This window comes from Diadema antillarum, unplaced genomic scaffold (genome assembly GCF_040938485.1).
Source record: "Diadema antillarum isolate AM-2024a unplaced genomic scaffold, OU_Dant_1.0 seq00000690_RagTag, whole genome shotgun sequence".
NCBI classification, from domain to species: Eukaryota; Metazoa; Echinodermata; class Echinoidea; order Diadematoida; family Diadematidae; genus Diadema; species Diadema antillarum.
The window spans coordinates 338,178-359,685 of record NW_027271595.1 but is presented as its reverse complement, the minus strand read 5'-3'; the positions used below and the strand labels follow the sequence as shown (position 1 = coordinate 359,685).

General features: G+C 35.6%; 1 protein-coding gene across 1 annotated transcript; it reads right to left on the bottom strand.

Moving 5' to 3' along the window:
* Window positions 1-14,465: 14,465 nt before the first annotated feature.
* On the bottom strand, window positions 14,466-21,508 carry LOC139737364 (uncharacterized). Its single transcript, XM_071648041.1, has 4 exons — window positions 21,463-21,508; window positions 18,201-18,258; window positions 16,599-16,674; window positions 14,466-14,879 (listed from the first exon to the last, which is right to left on the bottom strand). The coding sequence occupies exons 2-4, from the start codon at window positions 18,246-18,248 to the stop codon at window positions 14,557-14,559; spliced, it is 447 nt and encodes a 148-aa protein (XP_071504142.1). The 5' UTR covers window positions 18,249-18,258; window positions 21,463-21,508; the 3' UTR covers window positions 14,466-14,556.

The window sequence follows — 21,508 nt, the reverse complement described above, 5'->3', positions numbered from 1 at the left end:
ATTCATTTTGAACATTATCATAATGTTGGCCATATTTTGCTTATTTATTCATTAAATGAAATGAAATTTCACTTAATGATAAACCATGTAAAACAAAAGATAATCCTGTCCAGAAATTTGTGCAAAAGCGTAAATCAGAGCTGTATCATGTGAAAATGTTTAAAACTGTACCATCCTGGAAAGCTGGTTTTATCAATTTTCCGCTTAATTTCCACAAATGAATTAATATGGAATGATCTTCAAGTATAATTCTTTATTGATAGATATATCAGATTAGTGCCAGGGTATGCCCAGTCGAGTAATTTTCATCTTTATTTCAGCATTTTTTGCTCAATTTCTATTCGCGCATCTTCGTGTGTGTACCACTTACCGTTTATAAGAAGGGATAGCGAAAAGTGATTACCATCACAAAGACATATCTTCCTTTGAAAGTGGTTGGTGATTATGCAATGAGACACGAGTCAATCGTCTTCGTATCTGCATGGCAGATCTTGTTTGGCACATGCTTTAAATATTTTTGAGAGGCGGCTTCGAACATCTAGCAAAGGAAATAAGACGGTTGTGACTCCATTCTCTAGAACCTCCTTGGTTCTAGTAAGGGGTCGATTCCCTCCCTCCCCCCCCCCCACCACCTCCCCACTACAGTTTTTTTTTTAAAAGCGGGTGTATACATCCATAACTATATGCCATGACAGCCACTACTTGCACATGTATTACACGTCAACTGGAAATACACGTATAACCCATCACACCAATATTTAATGGTGCTAGTCCCCCATTCTGAATTTCAGTAGAGATAAGAGAAAATTTATCAAATCACAGTTTTCCTACAACACCGGTCCTATATATCTGCAACTTTCCCCTTCATTGCTTCCAATATTGTATGCATAGCATACACGCCTGTACATTAAAAAAAAAAAAAAAAAAAATCACTTTTGGTTACATTTGTTTTTCCCCTCCCCCCCCCCCCCCCACTAACAACACTCAAAATTAAAAAAGGTAGAAAATGGACACAAAGAAACATGTAAACCCTCTACCCCCAGAGCTTGTCCTCACACTTCAGCTTTTCCTCACATTTATGACATAATAGTAAGCCTATATCTCCTGCTATTAAATTCAGGTCAAAAATATTAGGTCATTTCAAACGTGAAATATCTCACAAAGATGTCTGTTTTCACCTGAATTATAAACATTACATGGGGTAATTCATAACCATTAAACTTTTTCTAGAAAATTTTGCAGAACAACATGGAAGCACTACATTATAGTCCAGCTTTGAAACATATAACATATTTTGTACTCTAAATATAATGGGTCGTTTTACTCAGTTTATGCCCCATAGGTCTACCTATAATAACTATTTTTTTTCTTTTTCAACTACTACATGTAGTACATATCTCAAAGGTACTGCAGTACACATGTAATAGAAATGACATAATTTCTATCTCTTACCGTAGCTTGTGTTTCAATTTACTACCAAGTGATGGGGTATCATTACTAAGTTTGGTTATCTAATCGAATGTAGTGTATGAATGATATCCACTTGCATTATATTCATCATTAAAGACAGTCATTACAATCATAAGAAAAAATCCAACTGATTTTTCATTAAGAAAGCATACCTACATGTGTCAAGCAGTAAATGTACAATGTATTTGGACTATTCACGTTTATAACACATTCAAAGATGCAAAACAGTATGAATGCTTGTTTGATTATGAGAAGAGTAATAGAATGTATCTCTTTGATTAATCAAATGTTTAGGAAAATGTTGAAATTGATTAATAGTCCGGCAGCCGAGGGGGCTAAGTACTTTTTCTCTGATATAGTTTTTTTCTTTGTTGATTATTCATCTTTGGGGTCTCTACAATGATATTCAGGTGGGTGTGGAGCTCTCACCCTTGGGCAATTTTAATTATTCAAAATGGTGTCCAAAATGGCCGCCATGAAGCCTAAAAGCCAGAAAAATGTCACTGAAACAACTAGTATTTCAATTAGAACACTCAACTAAAAGACCGGTAATATTAGTATAATGTCTTTAGTTGATAAGTAGAATCTGGTTGCCATGGTAACCATCAATACATCGAAACAAACCTCATAACAAGTTAGAAAAGTATGCAAAATACACAAAAATGCTTGTTATTTGTGCGACATGCACAAAATACCAATTACCTGCATACCCCTTAGTCTTAATGAAGTAACCATTAATCTAGCCTTTATTTATATTTATAGTTGCCATAGCAACCTAGACGTGAATTTAATTGTGAATACGTACCGAAGGGTTAAACTGCAGTAAAGCAATGATGTGAAAATGTGACATATCACATTTCAGGTCTTACATATGCCTATATTGGTTGCACATACCGGTACCTCCCTCTGTTATATGAAGTTGATATGTCCTGGTTGCCATAGTAACTGCTCAATGTCACTTTCAAGGACAGTCCCATAACATGCATACATATACATTGCAACAAAATTGTTTGACACTAAGTTAGATGGTAAGAGACTAACAACATCTTTGTGTAATACGTATTGGTGGATAAACCGACTGTTAGCTGCATGGTGATGTGCATGGTTTCATTTGTTTCCAAGTTATGATATGAATGAAATCATGCAGTGTGAAATAATTTCATGGTTTTGTCAGATTATTGGAACATACATTGCAATATTACAACCTGCATAAATGTCCTCAAAATCGTTCATTAGGTGTTATGTGAAAACAACATTTCAAAATGAGACTTCCTATGTGCAACAAGGTGAAGGCTATAATGAAATAACTTTCACATGTTTTCATGACATTGACATCAATACATACATTGTTATAAACTACAATCCTTGAGAATGAAATAATCCAGCTTGTTTCATGATTTTTGTTAATTATCTTACTGCACTTGCCTGAAGTTTTTATTCATGAGTCATGCATATTAATTTAACAGAAGTTGATATTATACAAGTGTAGAAGGCACAAACAATCTGAAAAAAAAAAGAAAATATGTGTTTGTTATAATTTTCTGTAACAAAAATAACATATTATTATGACTTACTTTTCTTGTTTCATTTCTGTAGTACATGTAGGTTTCTAAATTAGGTCTTGTTAGTTTTTAAGATTCAGGTTCCAGTTCTGATGAGTAGCTTATTTTTACTTTGCTTCATTATGCGAGGGATTATAGTATCTATAAGACATAGGGAGGGGATGAGTAAACTTAAAAAATCTTAAATATCTTACTTGATTCTCACTCTATTCTTCCTTACCACTCTCTCTGTTCCCTTCTCTACCGTCTCCACAAGTACTTGACTTCAACTTCCGACCCCTTACTATCCCCCACTCTTCACTTTTTGCCCTCCTTACAACCCTCATATGTCGCTTCCCTCTTTAATTCCCCTCTTTCTAGTCTCTTCTGCCAAACAAAGTGGTGCCACCGCAAACCTTTCTCAATCAAACTTGAAGAAGTTCCATTGCAAAATATCATGACGCAAAATTGTACTTTTCACTGTAGTACACAGGGCCGACGCAAATAAGGGGTGAGGGCTCGCCTCAACTTTTTTTTTTTTTTTTGGGGGGGGGGAGGGGGCATAATATATAGGAATATATAGGGTCTTACCACTAGGATCCCCACACTATTTTATACTTAAGAGGCACAAGAAAAGTGAGATAGGCCCCCCTCTCTTTTATTTTTCTTGTCAGCTGATTCAGCCGATTAACCCCGGAAGTGGCATCAGAAATTTATAGTTAAGCCCTCTCCCCCCCCCCCTTTTTTTTTTGCTTATCAGTAAAACCCAGAAGTGGCACCAGAAATATAAACCAGGTCGCCTCACTTTTAAAACATAGCGCCAGCCCCAATATGAGTGGTTCTGTTTAAGAATAAAGACACTAGTGCATATTACGAGTGTTTGAACTTCTTAAATTTTCAGATGGTTCTATGCCTGAATTTAGGATAAAACCGATTTTGTTAGCTAAGATTTATTTCTGGCTACTTGTAAGCCGATCTTTTAATCTAATCTTTATGGTTTGACGTCGTGGTTTAACTCTCAAACAAGTGGCACATATCTTCTAAAGGTGGCTCAACTCTCCTTAAAACATGGCTCAACTCTCCCTACACTGCAGAGTGTTGACATTTATTTTTCTAGAGAAAGTTTTTATTTTTTAAAATTAGGCAATGACCTAGAAGAAATTTTCATAGCTACAAGACAGGTTTATAGTTGTACTTCAGTTTGGTAACAGACACTTGTTGTGAGCAAGGATTGATTAGGAAACATATCCAAAACTAGAAAAAGTGGCTCAATTCTCCTGCATCTCCCCTACTTGATATCATAGGATTTTCTTTATGTACCAGTAAATGTATATGATTTTATGATGTTTCAAGACATCGTAGGCATTTATCTCTTAAGATGATACTTTCATGGTAACATGTATAACATCAAGAAAAAGGCAAGTTTCCATGGCGACCATGTAGTCAGTTTCTTATACAGATTGATGAGCTTCCTATATACACAGGTTACTCATATACATTCTAAGACATCCCGGGACTATACATTCGTATGTTAAATATCATGTCTGCAACCAGCCAAAGAGCAAGTATCCATGGCAACCATCTACTCAGGTCCTTTAAGTAAAATAGTTTCTACGATTTTCTGCCAAACATTCAGGTCAACATGTCCCTCCAGCAACAATCACACATCGCAAACCCGATTCCATATCATTTTGTATTTATCTTATGCATTTTAGGGATTTTAAGCTAATTATTCAATGTTTACCATAAAAACTGTCTTGCAACAAATGTCAAAAATATCTTATTCAACTTGTTGGACCTTTAGACAAATGCTCCAATTTAAACATTGGTATAGTAGCACTTGAAACACATGATTACATACATTTTCCTAATTTGAGGGCTGTGTGGCGGCCATGTTGGACGCCATTTTGAATAATTAAAATTGCCCAAGGGTGAGAGCTCCACACCCACCTGAATATCATTGAAGAGACCCCAAAGATGAATAATCAACAGAGAAAAAAACTATATCAGAGAAAAAGTACTTCAACCAAAAAAATGGCTTTTGGCTGCCGGACTATAATGCTTCATTCTGACAATCTTTCTTGTGAATTAATTCAATTTTAAGCCTAATTTTGGCAATACACTTCCTCTTCATTTACAGGTGATCAAATTCCCATGAACAAGAGAAGCATGTGGGGAAACAAAGAGAGGCTTTCAGAGAGTAGCAGGTCTCCCTGACGTACTCGGCTGTGTTGATGGGACACATGTGGGACTACATGGAGCACATCTTGGCCCAGATGAGCACATATACATCAACCGAAAGGGCAGACATAGCATAAATGTGCAGTTGGTCTGCAACAGCAGATATCGCATCACAAGCGTAGTAGCAAAGTGGCCTGGATCAACGCATGATAGTAGAATTCTCAGAGTTAGCTTCAAAAGATATAGCCGTTGACAACAAGAAATAATAAATTAGATGTTAGTGTAAATACAATATATAATGAACTAAAACAGATAGCCTTCTTACACACAACATGAATAAGCACTTTGGGACTAGTACTCTTTAAATGCTAACTTCAATGTTACTTGAGATGAAGTAATGATTTATTTTTTGAGGCACAGAAATATAATGAAATCAGGTTTTGTATTTTCTTCTGTCCTTTAGCCATATGTGTTCCTAGAGGCTTAGAATCTGTGTATTTAGTGTTGGCAAATTTTTTATTGTTATTATCATTTTTAAAGTTTCTCCACATTTATTTTAAACAAACATTCTTTCTTTAGGGAGAAAATGTTATAGTTGTTTATGATAATGTTTACCTCTTATCAATTTTTTTAACATTGATGTCATTTGAAAACAGACCAGCAAGCTAGCAGAGCTGTTTGGAAGAGGACAGCTGGAAGGAGTACTTCTAGGGGATTCGGGCTACCCTCTCCAACCATGGCTCCTGACTCCCTTCGAAAATCCACAAAACCAGCAGGAAGAAGCCTACAACAAGTGAGTGACCTTGCTGGAAGATACGGTGTACATAAAAACCAGTTTAAAAAAAATGAAATGACAGCGTCTATGCTACTCTAGTATTGAAATAAAATTAGATAAACTCAGAAAACAATACAAATCATCTTAATGTAGTATGTGACTTGTGTCAATGAAACTAACTCATTATCAAAGCTGTGTGTATAGGAAAGGTAAACCGTAACGTCATAAGCACTGTGCTTTCATTTTTTATCTACAGATTCATAAAAGGGACGGTCTATTAAAAAAAAAATACTTGTGAATATCATAATTATGCAATTCAAACATTCTTTAATATGTATGTTTCATCAAACAGTGCTCAAATCAAAACAAGGGTCCTGATTGAGCAGGTGAATGGGCAATTGAAACAGAAATTCAGATGTCTTCTTGGACACGGAATGCAGATGAGGCCAGAAAAAGCCTGCAAGGTAATAATAGATAATTACTAATAATGGTATTCACTATCCCCTGCAAAAAAAAAGTTCAAATGATACAGTGCAAAAACATGAGTAATATTGATATCTTTTTTCCAATTAATTCTTCGATGATCATCACCCTTGCATTTTTTTTTCAGTGAACATGAGAAAAAAAAAAATCTCATTCATGTATATATTTGTCTATGCCAACTAATGTAACTGTATTATACTAGCAATCTTTATCCTCGTCAAGCAATGGTATCATCCAAATACATGTAAAACTTGTGACTTCTTCACAGATTATTTACAATCTTTCTTAACTTCTACATCATGTTTCTGTACGGTAACATCATTCCTCCAAAGATCATATCCATATTTGATTCATCCATAAACATAAATGTGCTACAATTTTATTATCCCATTAGGTGATAATGGCACGCTGCATCCTGTTCAAGTTGAGCAAGGACTGTGGTGGACCTGATGAAGTCATGGATGACATGTTGATGGCAGAGCTGCAACATGATGCCATTCCACAGGATGCCATCCCAGAGAGTGACCTGTCTGATGTTGCTGCCCGTGCAGAATATGTTCGATATCTTGCTGCACACAAGTGAGAAGTTACTCTAAGCAGCTTATGAATATGACCTATCTGTTAAGAGTTGAACCACCAAATCCAATGTTAGTGTAGAAATCAATATGACTGATAGACTAATTCATTCATATTATATACATTAAAATTTATTACTCCATATGTACATCAGTAATGAGAGAGGTAATTCCAATGCAAAAACTGACAGTAACATATTTAATTCCAATGCAAAAACTGACAGTAACATTTAATTCCAATGCAAAAACTGACAGTAACATATTTAATTCCAATGCAAAAACTGACAGTAACATATTTAATTCCAATGCAAAAACTGACAGTAACATATCTAATTCCAATGCAAAAACTGACAGTAACATATTTAACAAGTTCCTCAATTTAAGACATACTCAGTGTAGTGTAATCACCAAATGAAATCTTACATTTTCACTTGCTACATTTCTATTCATTTCACTAAAATCTCATGACATCCTTGACAGTGAAACAAAGACTAAATTAGCCATATTTTCGCCTTTTATTTTCTTTATAGCCTCCGGCTACAAAGTAGGAGGTTAAGTGTTAATCAGCGTTGGTTTGTCTGTTTGCAAAATTGCTAATAAGGTTTGAAAGGACAAACATGAAACTTGCATAGAAAGTCAATACTGATACAACAGACTCCTCATTCGATTTTGGTAAAGACCTGACACTTATGTGCATTTTTGAAGAATTTTTAATCTTTTGACAAAAAATGTAAATTTACCTGAACATCAACACAGTAAGGTCTGCCCTTAAAGTGAAGATAAACCCTAAAAACAATGTGGATTGAGTGAAAGCAGCAACATTAGTAGAACGCATCAGTGAAAGTTTGAAGAAAATCAGACAATCGATGCAAAAGTTATGACTTTTTAAAGTTTTGGTGTTGGAACCGCTGGATGAAGAGACTACTAGAAGTTATGACGTATGAGTGGACAACAATACAAAGAAAATATAAAGAAAATTCTACAAAAATCCATTTTTCATGAAAATTACAAATTCTGTCAACTTGATACTGACACATGTTAACCCTAAAAGTGCCGGGGGGGGGGGGGGGGGGGGGGGGGGGGGGCAGAATCCGCCCCCCTCGACGTTTCGCGCTATAATTCTGTAACGCGAGAAGGCCTCGTCGCGAGACTTCTTGACTTTCTTCATTCAAGTCTCGCGCAACTTTTGAGACCAAATTTGCAACGTCCGCGCATACTTTTGCGAAGCCACGCCCATTTTTGTCACGGAATGTCGCCCCAAAACGGTCACAATTTTGTGATTTTGTGTACATTTCCTATGGAAAACAGTGCTCTGTCATGAAAGTCATAAAAACCTGATTATTTTTACAATTAATCACTTTCATTGATTGATTTTGTGCTAATTATGGTAGAAAAGTGGTCAGTGACAATTTCCAATGAAAAAACAAAGAAAAAACAAAAGTTGAAAAACAAAGAAATACATAAGAAATTCTGAAAACAATAAAATACATAAGAATTGAAATGAGATTTGGAAGTTTTTGTGATGTACAATTGTTGAATATGCTAAAACAGATTTGCAGATCAAAAATTAGACTCTCATTGCTTTTAATTAGGCTAAAATATCATCTTGAGCTTAATTTGCACAATTAATTAATTAAAATTAGAAATTGATTGTTTCAAAAAAATCTTATGACACAATCTTGTAGATTATGACTCGGGTCTCACGCATGCAAAATTTCATCGCGATCGGGGGCGGAATCCATCCCCCCGGTCTGAGCATAGCCAAAAAAGCCCGGCCCCTTTAGGGTTAAGGGTAGCAATTACTCCCCCTGCTTTCTGAAAGTGGTTAGTCAAGTGCTCTTTCATAATGCTAGAAAAATGAATTTTTGTTGAATTTCCTTTATACAATGTATTTTCTTTGTATTGTTGTCCTCTCATACGTCATAACCTCTAGTAGTCTCCTCATCCAGCAGTTCCAACACCAAAACTTTAAAAATTCATAACTTTTGCATCGATTGTCCGATTTTCCTCAAACTTTCACTGATGTGTTCTACTAATGTTGCTGCTTTCACTCAATCCACATTGCTCTTTGGGTTTACCTTCCCTTTAAATGCAGCGTAAAATGACATAAGCAAAAGGCTTTTACTAGTAATAGCATTTCTGGAAATTGCATGCGTGTAAGGGTGGAAATGAGTTCCTGGCTTGGTGGAGGCATGTGCTTTTCTATTTTTTCCATTTGCAGAGAGATATCTGGCTAGAGGTTTGGTTAAACACAATATATTTTTTTTGAAAGAAATGATTAAGTTAAACAACGATGCAATCAGTTATTCTTCTGTGGGTTTTAACACATAAATACAAATGCTGCCGTTGTGACTAGTATAACTCTGCAATATTACATTATTTTCCAATTTGTCTGGTCTTCAAAATGAGAGACTTGAAATATTGTTACCACAACCTCAAATGTATGACGTGCTCAAACATTTTTGAAATACTACAGATTTCATTCTGATGACTCATTTGTTGCAGAGGGCTAGTATTAGAGGATTTGATCATTTTCACTTGACAATTACCTCTTGCCCACATCTTCTTTCACAAGATCGCTTTACTGATAATTTCCAATATTTATAACAGACTTTCTGCAACTATACTTTTAACCCTAATCAGGCTGGGCTTTTTTGGCTATGCTATATCGGGGGGGCGGATTCCGCCCCCCCTTCAGATCTCGCCTGTGGAACGCGTGATCGCGCCGAAAATCGGCACACGCAACGCCCGCGACGTATACTATCAAAATGTATGGTTGCTTTCTCCGAAAAATTTTTCTTATATTTTATATTAATTAATTATTGTAATTTATGCATAAAATCAGTTCTGGGCTCTAAATCACTTATTAATGCTCTAATTAAGCTAATTTCTTTTTAAAAATGTTTCTTGTATCATTCTCCTGAGACATAGGATAAAAAAAATCTGTATCGAAATTAATTTCTTATGTATTTGATTGTTTTTTTAATTTCTTATGTATTTCCTTGTTTTTCGACCTTTTGTTTTTGTTTGTTTTTTTGGCCAAAATTTGTCACAGACATTTTTCGAAGCTTTATTATGCTAAAATAAATTAATTTCGTCCATTCTAAGTCAAGATATGAATTTTTATGTGAATTAATTGAAAAAACACAATTTGCATTGGATTTGTACACAAAATCACGTTTTGGAGCAATTTTGGGGTTGACAAATTTTTTTCGAACGGGCGTCGCGTCAAAACGGTATGCGCGGGCGCAACAATTTTGGTCTCAAAAGTTGCGCGATACTTGAAAGAAAAAAGTCATGAAACATCGCGGCGGGAGCCCGGCCTGATTAGGGTTAAGATACAGGAATAAATATATAATATACAGGATATAAATATACATTTATTATTTTGCACTAAATAATTTAAAGGTGTAGAGAACATCATTGAAGATATTAAAAACAATTATATTAATAAAAATAATATAACAATTAAGATACAAATAATAACATTCGATATAGAGTAATTGCAACTATCTGGCATTTCATTATGTATCTTTAACACACATTGATGCTATTTATACAAGACAAGGCAAGTGCCATAATGTGTCTCGCCCAATCGCGTAAAAGAAATTGTACGTGAATGGGATATAACAGATTTTTAAAAAAGAGATATAACAGATAAAAAGAGATATAACAGGGTAAAAATTTATGGCAAAAAAAAAAGAAGTCATAATGGGAAATGTGAGGATTGAATGACAAATTTTGACATTTTCACCTTAGGAATTTCTTTTTTTTTTACTTATGAACCCAATGGCTCAAGAAATTACAATCAGAATCAGAATCAGTTTTACCCAATGACTCAAAACTTTCCCTCCAGTTTTTTTTTACATGGTAATACATGCACACACTTTATTTTCTGAAATAAATGTATTTCAGAGATATGGGGTAATTTCTGGCATATTCAAAACGTGACCTTGAACCTAATAACTTCAGCAGGTATATCCAACAGTTGAAAGGCACAATTTCTTCCACCAATACATAATTACATACATAAGCCACATTTGAAAAGGGCATCTGAAACACTTATGGGCAATGCCGCGGTTAGTAACGTTACATTTAAAGAAATTTAGAAATGTATTTTTACTACTAAATCACCATTTATTCATTTCAAGTCAAAATCATGTTAAGACATGTACATCCTTCCCAGGTCTATGATATAGAAAAGAATGAGTACAATCCAATAAATATTAGAATTGCTACGGCAACTAGAAGGGCTGGTTAGTAACGTTACGAAAAAAGACATGACCAAAAAATCAATGTCTTGTAACAAAAAGTTCATATAAAGTGTTGCATTGATTTCAATTATTGCATCATGACAAATGTTCATGCAAATATTTTTAGCAGTTCAACCGATAATTTATTAGCTAGACCCCCAAATGCGTGGTTAGTAATGTTACGGTTAGTAACGTTACATTTGTCCTGAGTAATTCCGCAGGTCATTTCACCCTTTTATAATTGACAAAATGTTGCATGACTTCTGGAGTACTTCAATGTATTCATCTTTTACCTTTTAGCAAAAATTTAAGGAAAAAATTTCAAAGCAACCCACTGTAATTGGCATTTAAGTGAATTTCAGCTCCCCAGTCCCACATGTACATTTTAAATGATGGTTTTAGATCTCGCAAAATCAATAAATACGAAAAATAAAACCTGAATTTGAAAGACCTTAGTGATTGGTGAACATCCACAGCATTAATTGATACCTAAATTAAAGAATAAGATAAAGAGGCACATTTCTTTTATCCACGTCATGTTCACCTAACTGCAGAATTGCCCTTATGCTGTACATGAAGTCAATTCCTTTTAAAAGGATGGACGGAAAGGCAAACAGACAGACAACAATCAAATCAAACACCTCCATTGACACTTTTTGGTTGGGCGTAAATATTTATCCCTTAACATAAACGTGAACCATATCTTTATACTGAAATCGTCCAACCATCCAATGTGAAGTTACTTTTGTAAGGTTACAGGTTATTTGCATGTAAGTGAACATGCATTACAATAACCAGCTGGCAATATCAATAGAAAATTGCACCCCCTTGATCTTACATGAGGACTCAGAAAAGGTGAAATTGAACAACAAAGTCAATCTTGAGTTTTTCATATTTTCTCAAAGAGCTTTTTTCCTATGAGTCCTAAGCTTTCGATCATGAAATAAACTGAAAAGTTTGTTATCAGCAATTCTTTTTTTAAAATCTCCTTTTTTTGTACAGCAGTGTGATGAGGTACATTTTAGAGGTCCCTTTTTATTTTTTGAAATCCTTAGCACACTCTTCACTTTGAACTTTAACAATATTTGAAAGAATAATGATATTACCTTTAAAGGTTGCCAATAACTATGGAAATAATGTGTTAATTGAGTATGATCAATTTCAGCTTAATCAGAAAAACTCTTCAATGTTACTGCCCTGGTGGTATACATCCTGTTTTTGTTCCATTCATTAAATAGATAGCACAGCTTCGTGTAAATTAAGCACTTGAATGGATGCTGTATTTCAGAGCCTCTTTTCTCAGTTGACTATTCCACAGTAGGTTCGATATTTCCAAAAATTAAGTAGGTTGGAAGAGTCCATTTGAATTACTGGGTACATCATCTTAAAGCGCAGAGTCAGCTCTTTTCAAAACGTTGTCTTAACTAGAAGTCAATGTCTTGATAAATTGTGTTGGTTTTATATTGAAGGGTAATCATCATGTCTGAATAATGATCTAATCAATAGTAATTTCTCTATTTCTGTCAAATTCTCTTCAGCCACTAACAACTTATGGAAACAAAGCAAGATTGGATGTGGACTGGACCACTGAATTCATCTACATCACAACGTGGACATCAACTTATATATGATTTCGGTCATATTTCAACTGCATATAACAACTTCTTTGCATATAGCGTCATGTCATTTGATTGTATCAGTATAGCACATGACCAGTTCACCAGACCAACTTTATCCACATTGGTGGTATAAAACTGATTACCAAATTGATAGATGCGTTTGGCAAGTGTGAAGAAGAAAAAAAAATTATTTTGGAAGGGGCATTTGTATCCAGTGTAAAAAGGTGTTCTGCAAATGTTTACTGTAATTATTATTTTACAAAACTTCTTGCTAAGGTGTTTATATTGGAGCTGCGTCATGCACTGTTTGTGATAATCACTACATGTACAATAGAAGACATCACTTGGTTATATTGTTAACAATGCAAGAAACTCATGGAAGGTCATAACATAATGAAGTACTGTAAAAGTGGAAATTTCAGCACACTTTTCACAATCAGACCCTAGTGCAAAAATGAAAGCAACCAACTATTCTTGCATGCCAAATGTTCCAGTAATTTACGCCCTGGTTCCTCAAAATTGAAAATATGCCGAATCCATCCTACTCAGCTGAGCGCGAAATCTTGCTTGTGGGAAATATCTATCTCATTCTTCTTCACAACCACACATTGTTGAGCAGTTAACTCAATGCTCCTTATGAATTATTATCTCATCACTGCCAATGCATCTTCAGGGATATTTGCCACACACTTGATATGTTTATGTGAACAGAGTAAGAGATTTTGAGTAGTAAAATGTGCAACCATTTCAGGAAAGGTATGATACCTACATTATAACTTCAATCACTTCATGATGGGACACAGTCTCTATATCTGCTTACTGAGGAAACTCTTTTCCATTCATGCAGGAAGGCAACTGCTTTGGTGGACTTAAACTTGACTTTTACATGCTATGATACACCTTCATTAAATGTTGTTGCATTTACTCTGTACTAACCTGCTGACTTATAAAGAATGAAGGGTCGATCCCATTCACAATTTTCATCTGAAGGGTATGCTATTGAAATAGACGTTTTCAATCACCTCTTGCTTAACATAGTTTACTGAAATGTTGACTAGTAATGAGAGACTAACAACATCATTTCAGCTTAATGTTTCTTTAAATAAAATGGCAAACAGCTGAAAAGCTGTCTTTAGAAAATGAAGAACTCGTGGTATTGGTAGTTTTGTTTGTACTTGATGTTGATCACATGAATAGACTAAATTGTAAATCCAATTTTCGCAAGAGATGGAAAAGGTTATTTGTACCAACAATCTGTATGGTTTGTAAATTCGTTGAGGTACTCATCTGTGATGCGATGATTATTCATGTGATTCTTATCTAAATGGTTCTTGCCAGCACATCCATTTAACAGAAAAAATAGTATTTTGCAATATAACAGGAAATATGCTGTTATTACATTCTATAAAAACAATGACATGGATGCCGGTGAAATTGAAAACTACTGGAGTAATCTGATCACATGTTCTCAATGCAATTGCATTATTTGTTTCAACACGAATTCCATATATTGTTAAATCGGGCAAGCTTATGCATTATACTGCTTTGAAAACAAGTGAAGAGCCTAACTAAATGAGATAAAAGGAAAGGTCATTTGTACCAATGTTTACAAGAACTAAAATGGCTTATTAATACTGCCAAAAGAGGAGCACATCTGATTCAATCCTCCTGAGAAACAAGATTGTTAAGCAAGGTACGAATGTCTTTCAAAATGTTAAGTTCCTCCCTCCTAACCTCCAAATCCTGCTTCTCAACAGAGAGCAGCTCACGTTTGGTGTTCAGGAGCTCAACTTGAATTTCATGTAGGGTTGGTTCTGATGGTGATTTCCTGGTTGACGTCATTGATGTTGGTGGTTTATGTGTTGGTGTTGGTTGTGTTGGTGTTGTTGTTGATGACTGCAAAGGTTGTGATGACAGAACTTGCTGCTGACATGATGATGTTGCCTGGCATGGTTTAGGATGCACCGGTGGAGTTGCCTCAACTTTGCAGAAAGAGAATACGAATGATTCAAGTCAGGGAGTGTCATTTATGAAAATATTACACACATATTGCATCCCAATTATATTTCACATTACAGGGACTGTACAGTACTGGCTGAGGTGGGGATTCATGTTTTTAACATTCTTAATTAAGTGAGAAAATGAGAAACCTCTTATGAAATATGAAAGAGCGTGTAATTTTAAGGATTCAACGTTTATTTGATGAAAATTGGTTTTCAAATGGCTGAGATATCCAAAAAAGTGATACAGGTGTAATGATAAAAGACTACAGGCCACAACTTTATCAGGATCTCTTCGTTTCACCTTTTGGATATCTCAGCCATTTCAAAACCGATTTTCATCAAATAAACTTTTGATACTGTAAGAGTGGAAATTTTCGTGGTGTTGAAATTTTCGCGCAACCAGAAACTAGCGCGAAAATAAAAGCACGCAAATATTTTTGCTTGCCGTAATATGTTCCTGTGCGTGATGTCTTTATTCCGCGGAATTATAAACATGCGAAACTCTTCTTACCCAGCCAAGCGCGAAAAATTAGTCGCGCGAAAATATCCACTTTTACAGCACACCTAAGAATTGCATGCTCTTTGACATCTCATAGAGTGTTATCTGAATATCTCGCAAAACGTTAAAAGCTAAATCCTCACTTCAACCAGAACTGTACACACCCTTTAAAGCTTAAGATAAAACACTAACAATGAATGAATGCTAATGTGATGGAAAGAGATCTTTTTATTAAAAAATGTAATCAATAGAGGTGTCCAATTTAATGGAATGGTTTAAATGGGACTACTTGTTTTCAACTATTTGGATGAACCTTTTACGAGATGTAATAGAGTATTGAAACTCTGAGAATAAAGAGCATTTTAAGCAATACAAATTGTTTTTGATAACAACTTGCTAAGAAATGTCAAAAATTATCCAAAACAAATTAATGCTACTGAAAAGTGGGTCAAAACCCCCATTAGAATGCTTTTGTTGCACTTTGTTTTTGGATATCTAAGTAATTTGAGAAGCGATCTTCATCAATCAAAGATTAAATTCCTCTTTACGACCTGTAGACTTTTTAACACATCACAGTGTTTTCTAAGCATCTTGCAATAAGTTAACGGCAGATTCCTCATCTCAGCCAAAGATATAAAATCTCTTTACGGAGCTCCAGCTGACTTGAGTTGTGTGTCCTATATTTCACTATACAGTGCGTAATTTTGGTCCATTGCACTAGGTAACTTTAAAAAAAAAAAATATTTGCATTAAATTGGTTCCTTGACATCAGCGTAATTGATATGGTCATTAAAGTTTCTGACTTCAGTACAGAAAGGTATCCACTTTAATGATAATGAGCGTCATAAAAACAGTCAAACACACAGAATTCATTGGTTGAAGTTGTTGACATTAAACTAGTGGCTGAATGCATAATTTTATCTTATTAAGTTCGCATGGTAAAGGTTTTTTCTTTAATATTTCTTGTGACATCTGAGGTATTCAATGGGACAGGGAAAAAAATTAATATGAACAATATTTTTGTAATTGCAGAGAACTGAAATAAATATTCTATCAATTATCATACTCACAAAAGTATGTTTACATTTTGTCGAATTTCAAGAAAATGTTCCTTTGAAATAACAAAATTTTCCATGCTAATAATTGTTGTTGTTTTTTTAATTATGTGCAAATGAAAGACGAGCAGGTCTGGCACTCACATTCATCTAGTACAGGCACTGCTATTGTTGGGATAACTGAAACAAGTTGATCCATCAGCTCTGCACTGTTAGTTGCCTGAATGAAAGACAAATAAAAAGATATTAACGGCATATCACTGGAATAGGCCTTAACATTGTTATGAAGTTAAGCTTTTTTAACCGTTAACAGGTTGGAATTTTTTTGGTGATGCTAGATTTGGCTGACTTCAGTCCCCCTCCCCCCAAACACACACACACACTGTTTCTCACAAGAATGTAAACAAAATCACCAACTTGTGAATGTTTTGGGATAACATGCCATTATAAAAATCTATGTGAGTTCATCACAGTATACAGAGACATTACAATTTGGTCTCAAAATGTGTTGAAAGAAAGAGGCAAAGAAGGTGGGGGATGAGGTCTTCCTGCGTTGCCAAGTTATTACAAGAAATGCAGGGGGGGGGGGGGAGGGGGGAGAGGGCAGATTCCACAGCCCCCTCCCCCCTCCACTACCCCACACTATCCTAATTGGTGTTAATTGTAATTCGTGATCCACTTGTCCCCTCTACAAGTTACTATAGTGTAGAGTAGTTAATGCAATAAATATTTCTTTATCATTCACATTCCTTCTGTTTTTGACACACTAAAAAACCTAGAGCACTCGCAATTGAGCACATGTACATGTACCCCCCTAACCTGTCTCCTATACCCCATCTTACTTTTTAGGCAAGAATGCTGTAAAATATGTTAACTGTCACAGGATACAATAAAATCCGGCAAGAAATGTATGTATATAATAACATACAAGGGATATGACATGTCATCCTATAAAAGGTTGAACAATGAGAGCGCTGGCAATGAAAGCTTTTGATTCCTAGATTAACTCCCCAAAAACCTACATAGCAAGTTTGAATAAATCCGACAAGAAATGTGGCTTATAGAGCATATTTACACACAAGAATTGTTTGAAAATGCACAAGGCGATATAGCCAGACCAGACGCAGTATTCAATCATCTCACTTGTATGCAAAGGCAACATGGAAAGCAAATATACGATTTACCTGTTCATAAAATGGTATACATTCAATTAGTAGGAAAAGAATTGATGACGGACGGACAGTTTATATTCACAACCATGACCCATGCTGGCAAAAATTAGATTGGACAAACTACAGTATAGTTGCTCCAGAATTGCCAAAGTCACATCAATAAAAACTTCTTGCACATATCAATAACCTACATATCACAAAACTAAGTAGGCCTATTATTTCAAGAGGTCATGGCATTTTTCCTATCATCCCAGAGGCCAGCACATCACTATTGAGGTGGACAGTCTTCCTTGATATGATCCATCTGTTGTATTCGTTGAAAAAGTGCCATCAGCTCACTGTAAGTAAACAGTTTCAAGAGAACACAAGTGATGTTTAACTGGCCAACTACTTATTTTAGCTTCAATAAAAGCTTTCCATCATTTGGATAAACTTAACAAAAAAAAAAAGTCATTGTATTAAGAGAAGATTTGAGAAAAATGAATATGAAACACATAAGTACTTAAAGTAGATTGTTTATTGAAAAAAAAAATTGCTTATCTATTTGGGATGAAAGATCCTTAAAACTGCTTACCTTGGCATCATCAGTCAATCCACATCCTGTATTCTTTGATTTCAGCATGTCTGTAAGCCTTTGAATTAAAAAAAAAGCCATATGTACTTGATGCAGTTATTTCATAACAAAAACAAAAATAATGATTTCCTGGTTTTTACATTAATTTCATCTTTTGATGAAATGGGGCCCAATCTTAGGACATTGGATTGGGCCAACAAAAACAAACAAACAGCTCCACTAGAATAGTGGAGATGTATTAAACCCTAGTTTATGGGTATAGACACATAGATTAACATGCCCAAGATTGGTACACTTTAGGGTTTTTGTGCTATAGTTTCGAAATAGATTAAGTCTTGAGTGTATGTTTGGAAAACTATGTGGCATTATAACGACAGTATAAATGCATACAATTTATTTCATAGAAGAAATTTTGCCCCCCCCAAAAATAGTTTTTTATGTTGACTTCTTTAGTGACAAGTTTGGTACAGCCTGTCCTAGCCCGACCAGAAGTCGTGCTAGCGCACGGCATCTGACGGTGTGTGGTACACATATCTACTAAACCTCTCGAACACGGCCACACACTAACAAAACTGTTGAAAATTTATACATTCTTATCACTAATTTTACGAATCACTCATATGAATTGAGATGCTTAGACTATGAGCATGGTATTTCAGTCCATAGAAAGCCTTCACGCAACATACACTGAGCAAAAAGTATAATCTTAACCCGGAATGCTGTGATCTTCGCTGGGCGATTCAAAATAAATCTTTACCAGCTTTGAAAGATGCAAATTGTGCTGCTAGAGTTTGTACGCCCACGCGGTCGACAATGCCCCCTTTGCCAAGTGCTGCGCCGACATTTCGACTCACTTCTACGATTTCTGCGGCGTACAGGATTAAAAGATGTGTCATCTTTGTTAAGTTGTTAAATATCTATGTCAATATCAACAGCTGAAAACGGTAGCTAAATACAGTGCACTCCCGTTATAACGAACACGGTTATAACGAAATTCCGGTTACAACGAAGAAAAAATTCAGGCCGCAATATTATCCACTCTATGTATTTTTATTGTTGATTTGCTCCTTTATAACGAAATTTCGATATAACGAAAGAAAATTGCCGGTCCCGAGGACTTCGTTGTAATGGGAGTTCACTGTAGTAAAGTTTTCATCTTATGTAGTCTTTGTAACAAATGTGGTGCAGTAAATTCAAAACAAGAGTTGGCGCCAAAGAATTATAATATTACGTAGTGTCCACACGGTACAGCCCTGTTGCGACTTTACACTTGTGTACAGCGACAGGGCTGTGTATCATAGTTAAGCCTGTCCATGACTCGTACACACTTTCAATTTGTATGCACTGATATTAAAACTTCATTAATTTGCAAGCTTCAAACACGCTGTCACCACTAAAAATTCATGGAGCTGTTCCAATCATGTCACAGTCTGTCTGGAGGAAAGGCTGATTTTATCAAAGGACAAGTTCACCTTCATAAACATAAGGGTTAAGAGAATGCAACAATATTAGTAGAACACATCAGTGAAAGTTTGAGGAAAATTGGACAATCGATGCAAAAGTTATGAATTTTTAAAATTTGTGTGTTGGAACTGCTGGACAAGGAGACTACTACAGCTTGTGATGTCATGAGTACAACAGTATAAAGAAAATGTAAAGAAAATTCAACATATTTTCACTTTTTTCGCATAATAAAAGAGCATTTGACTTGCCTCTTTCTAAAGGCAGGGGGAATAATATTACCTACAACATATGTCGGTAACTAGTCAAGGAAATGTGTACTTTTTTCAGAAGATGAAATTTTGTGAAATTTTCTTTATATTTTCCTGTATTGTTGTACGCATGTGACATCGTAAACTGCAGTAGTCTTCTCATCCAGCAGCTGCTGCACAAAAACTTCAAAAATTCATAACTTTTGAACGGATTGTTCAATTTTCCTCAAACTTTCAATGATTGTTCCACTATTATTGCTACATTTTCTCAACCCTTATGTTTATGAAGGTGAACTTGTCCTTTAAGTAAACATCTTTGTGAGCTCACTAGTCAATTGTAATCTGACTGCTGTTGACTATCTGTATGGTTTAGTCAGCAAAATGTCCAGGAAGACACATCCACGCTAACTAACTTGTAGAGGAGCACTACGTGTGGATAGAGCGCGACTATTGAAATTGCATCAAATTGTCACTTGATGAGTCTGACTGAAAAAACACACTTCACTTGCACAAATGACTATTCACCATTCCGTGCCCAACAACTGCATAACTGGGAAACAGTGGTCTACAAATAAATGACGAGGACCGCATCTTAACTTGCCTGCAAATTTCTAGTTTGAAATTCTAGTTCGGGAAGGTCACAAAGAACAAGAACTTTTGGTGAAGCTTTTTCATGGCCTCTGCTGGCGCCTTGTTTAAATTTAGGCCTGTGAAATTTTAAGAGGTAACAGGCTGCATCTTTCAAACATGATACAAATTACACACAAGGTTATGAATTATCTAATCTAGACTAGCACTTGGCTAAAGGCCTATGTCAGCTTCAGTGTGTAAAAGAATTATAACGTTAGGTTTTATTTTGCACCAGGGAGGTCACCTCCCACTCCCTGTGCTGGGTGTACCAATATTATGGCGCTGTACCAGTCATATGGGCCTGTATACTCTAACTAATCTAGTAATTAGGTGCCTACCGTCGGAAAGTAAAAACAAAGCTATAAATTTATAGGTCCTACAGCACTGTACAGACACAGCCGAGTACCCGAGTAGGCCTTGGCCTTTCGTTAGTCTAACGTTATAGACTCTACTAGCTAGCTCGCACATCGTCGCTCAACGGTCCCGCCCGGTCAGGCTAAGTAAAAAAATCGAGGATCGAGTAAGAAATGTAGCTCCCTAAAACCCAGGATTTCCGGGGAATCCATGTATATATATATTCTGTATTATTAGACAGTGGCTTCTAAATTGCATCATGTCTAATACATTTGTCAACGAATGTAACGTTAAACTTCCCAGCTTCAATGTCTCTGTGTGCAGCATTCCATATGAAAGTAACCTTAATTAACCCGCATGAACGGCATTACACGTACATAGTAATGTGGGACTACGGCTGACAACGCGATGCGATGACGCGGTACGCGCAAACGTTGAAAGTAATTTTAGTCTACACACCATCGGAGCCTAAACGCACATGTAATCCATAAAATTAACATTTGTGTTCAACTCTGAAAACTTTGGTCGTAACCATATGACGCATTTAACGCATATTCTATACTCACGTTCTGTTGCGTTGGTTACCAAAATTTCCTCTCCTCTCCGCGCAGA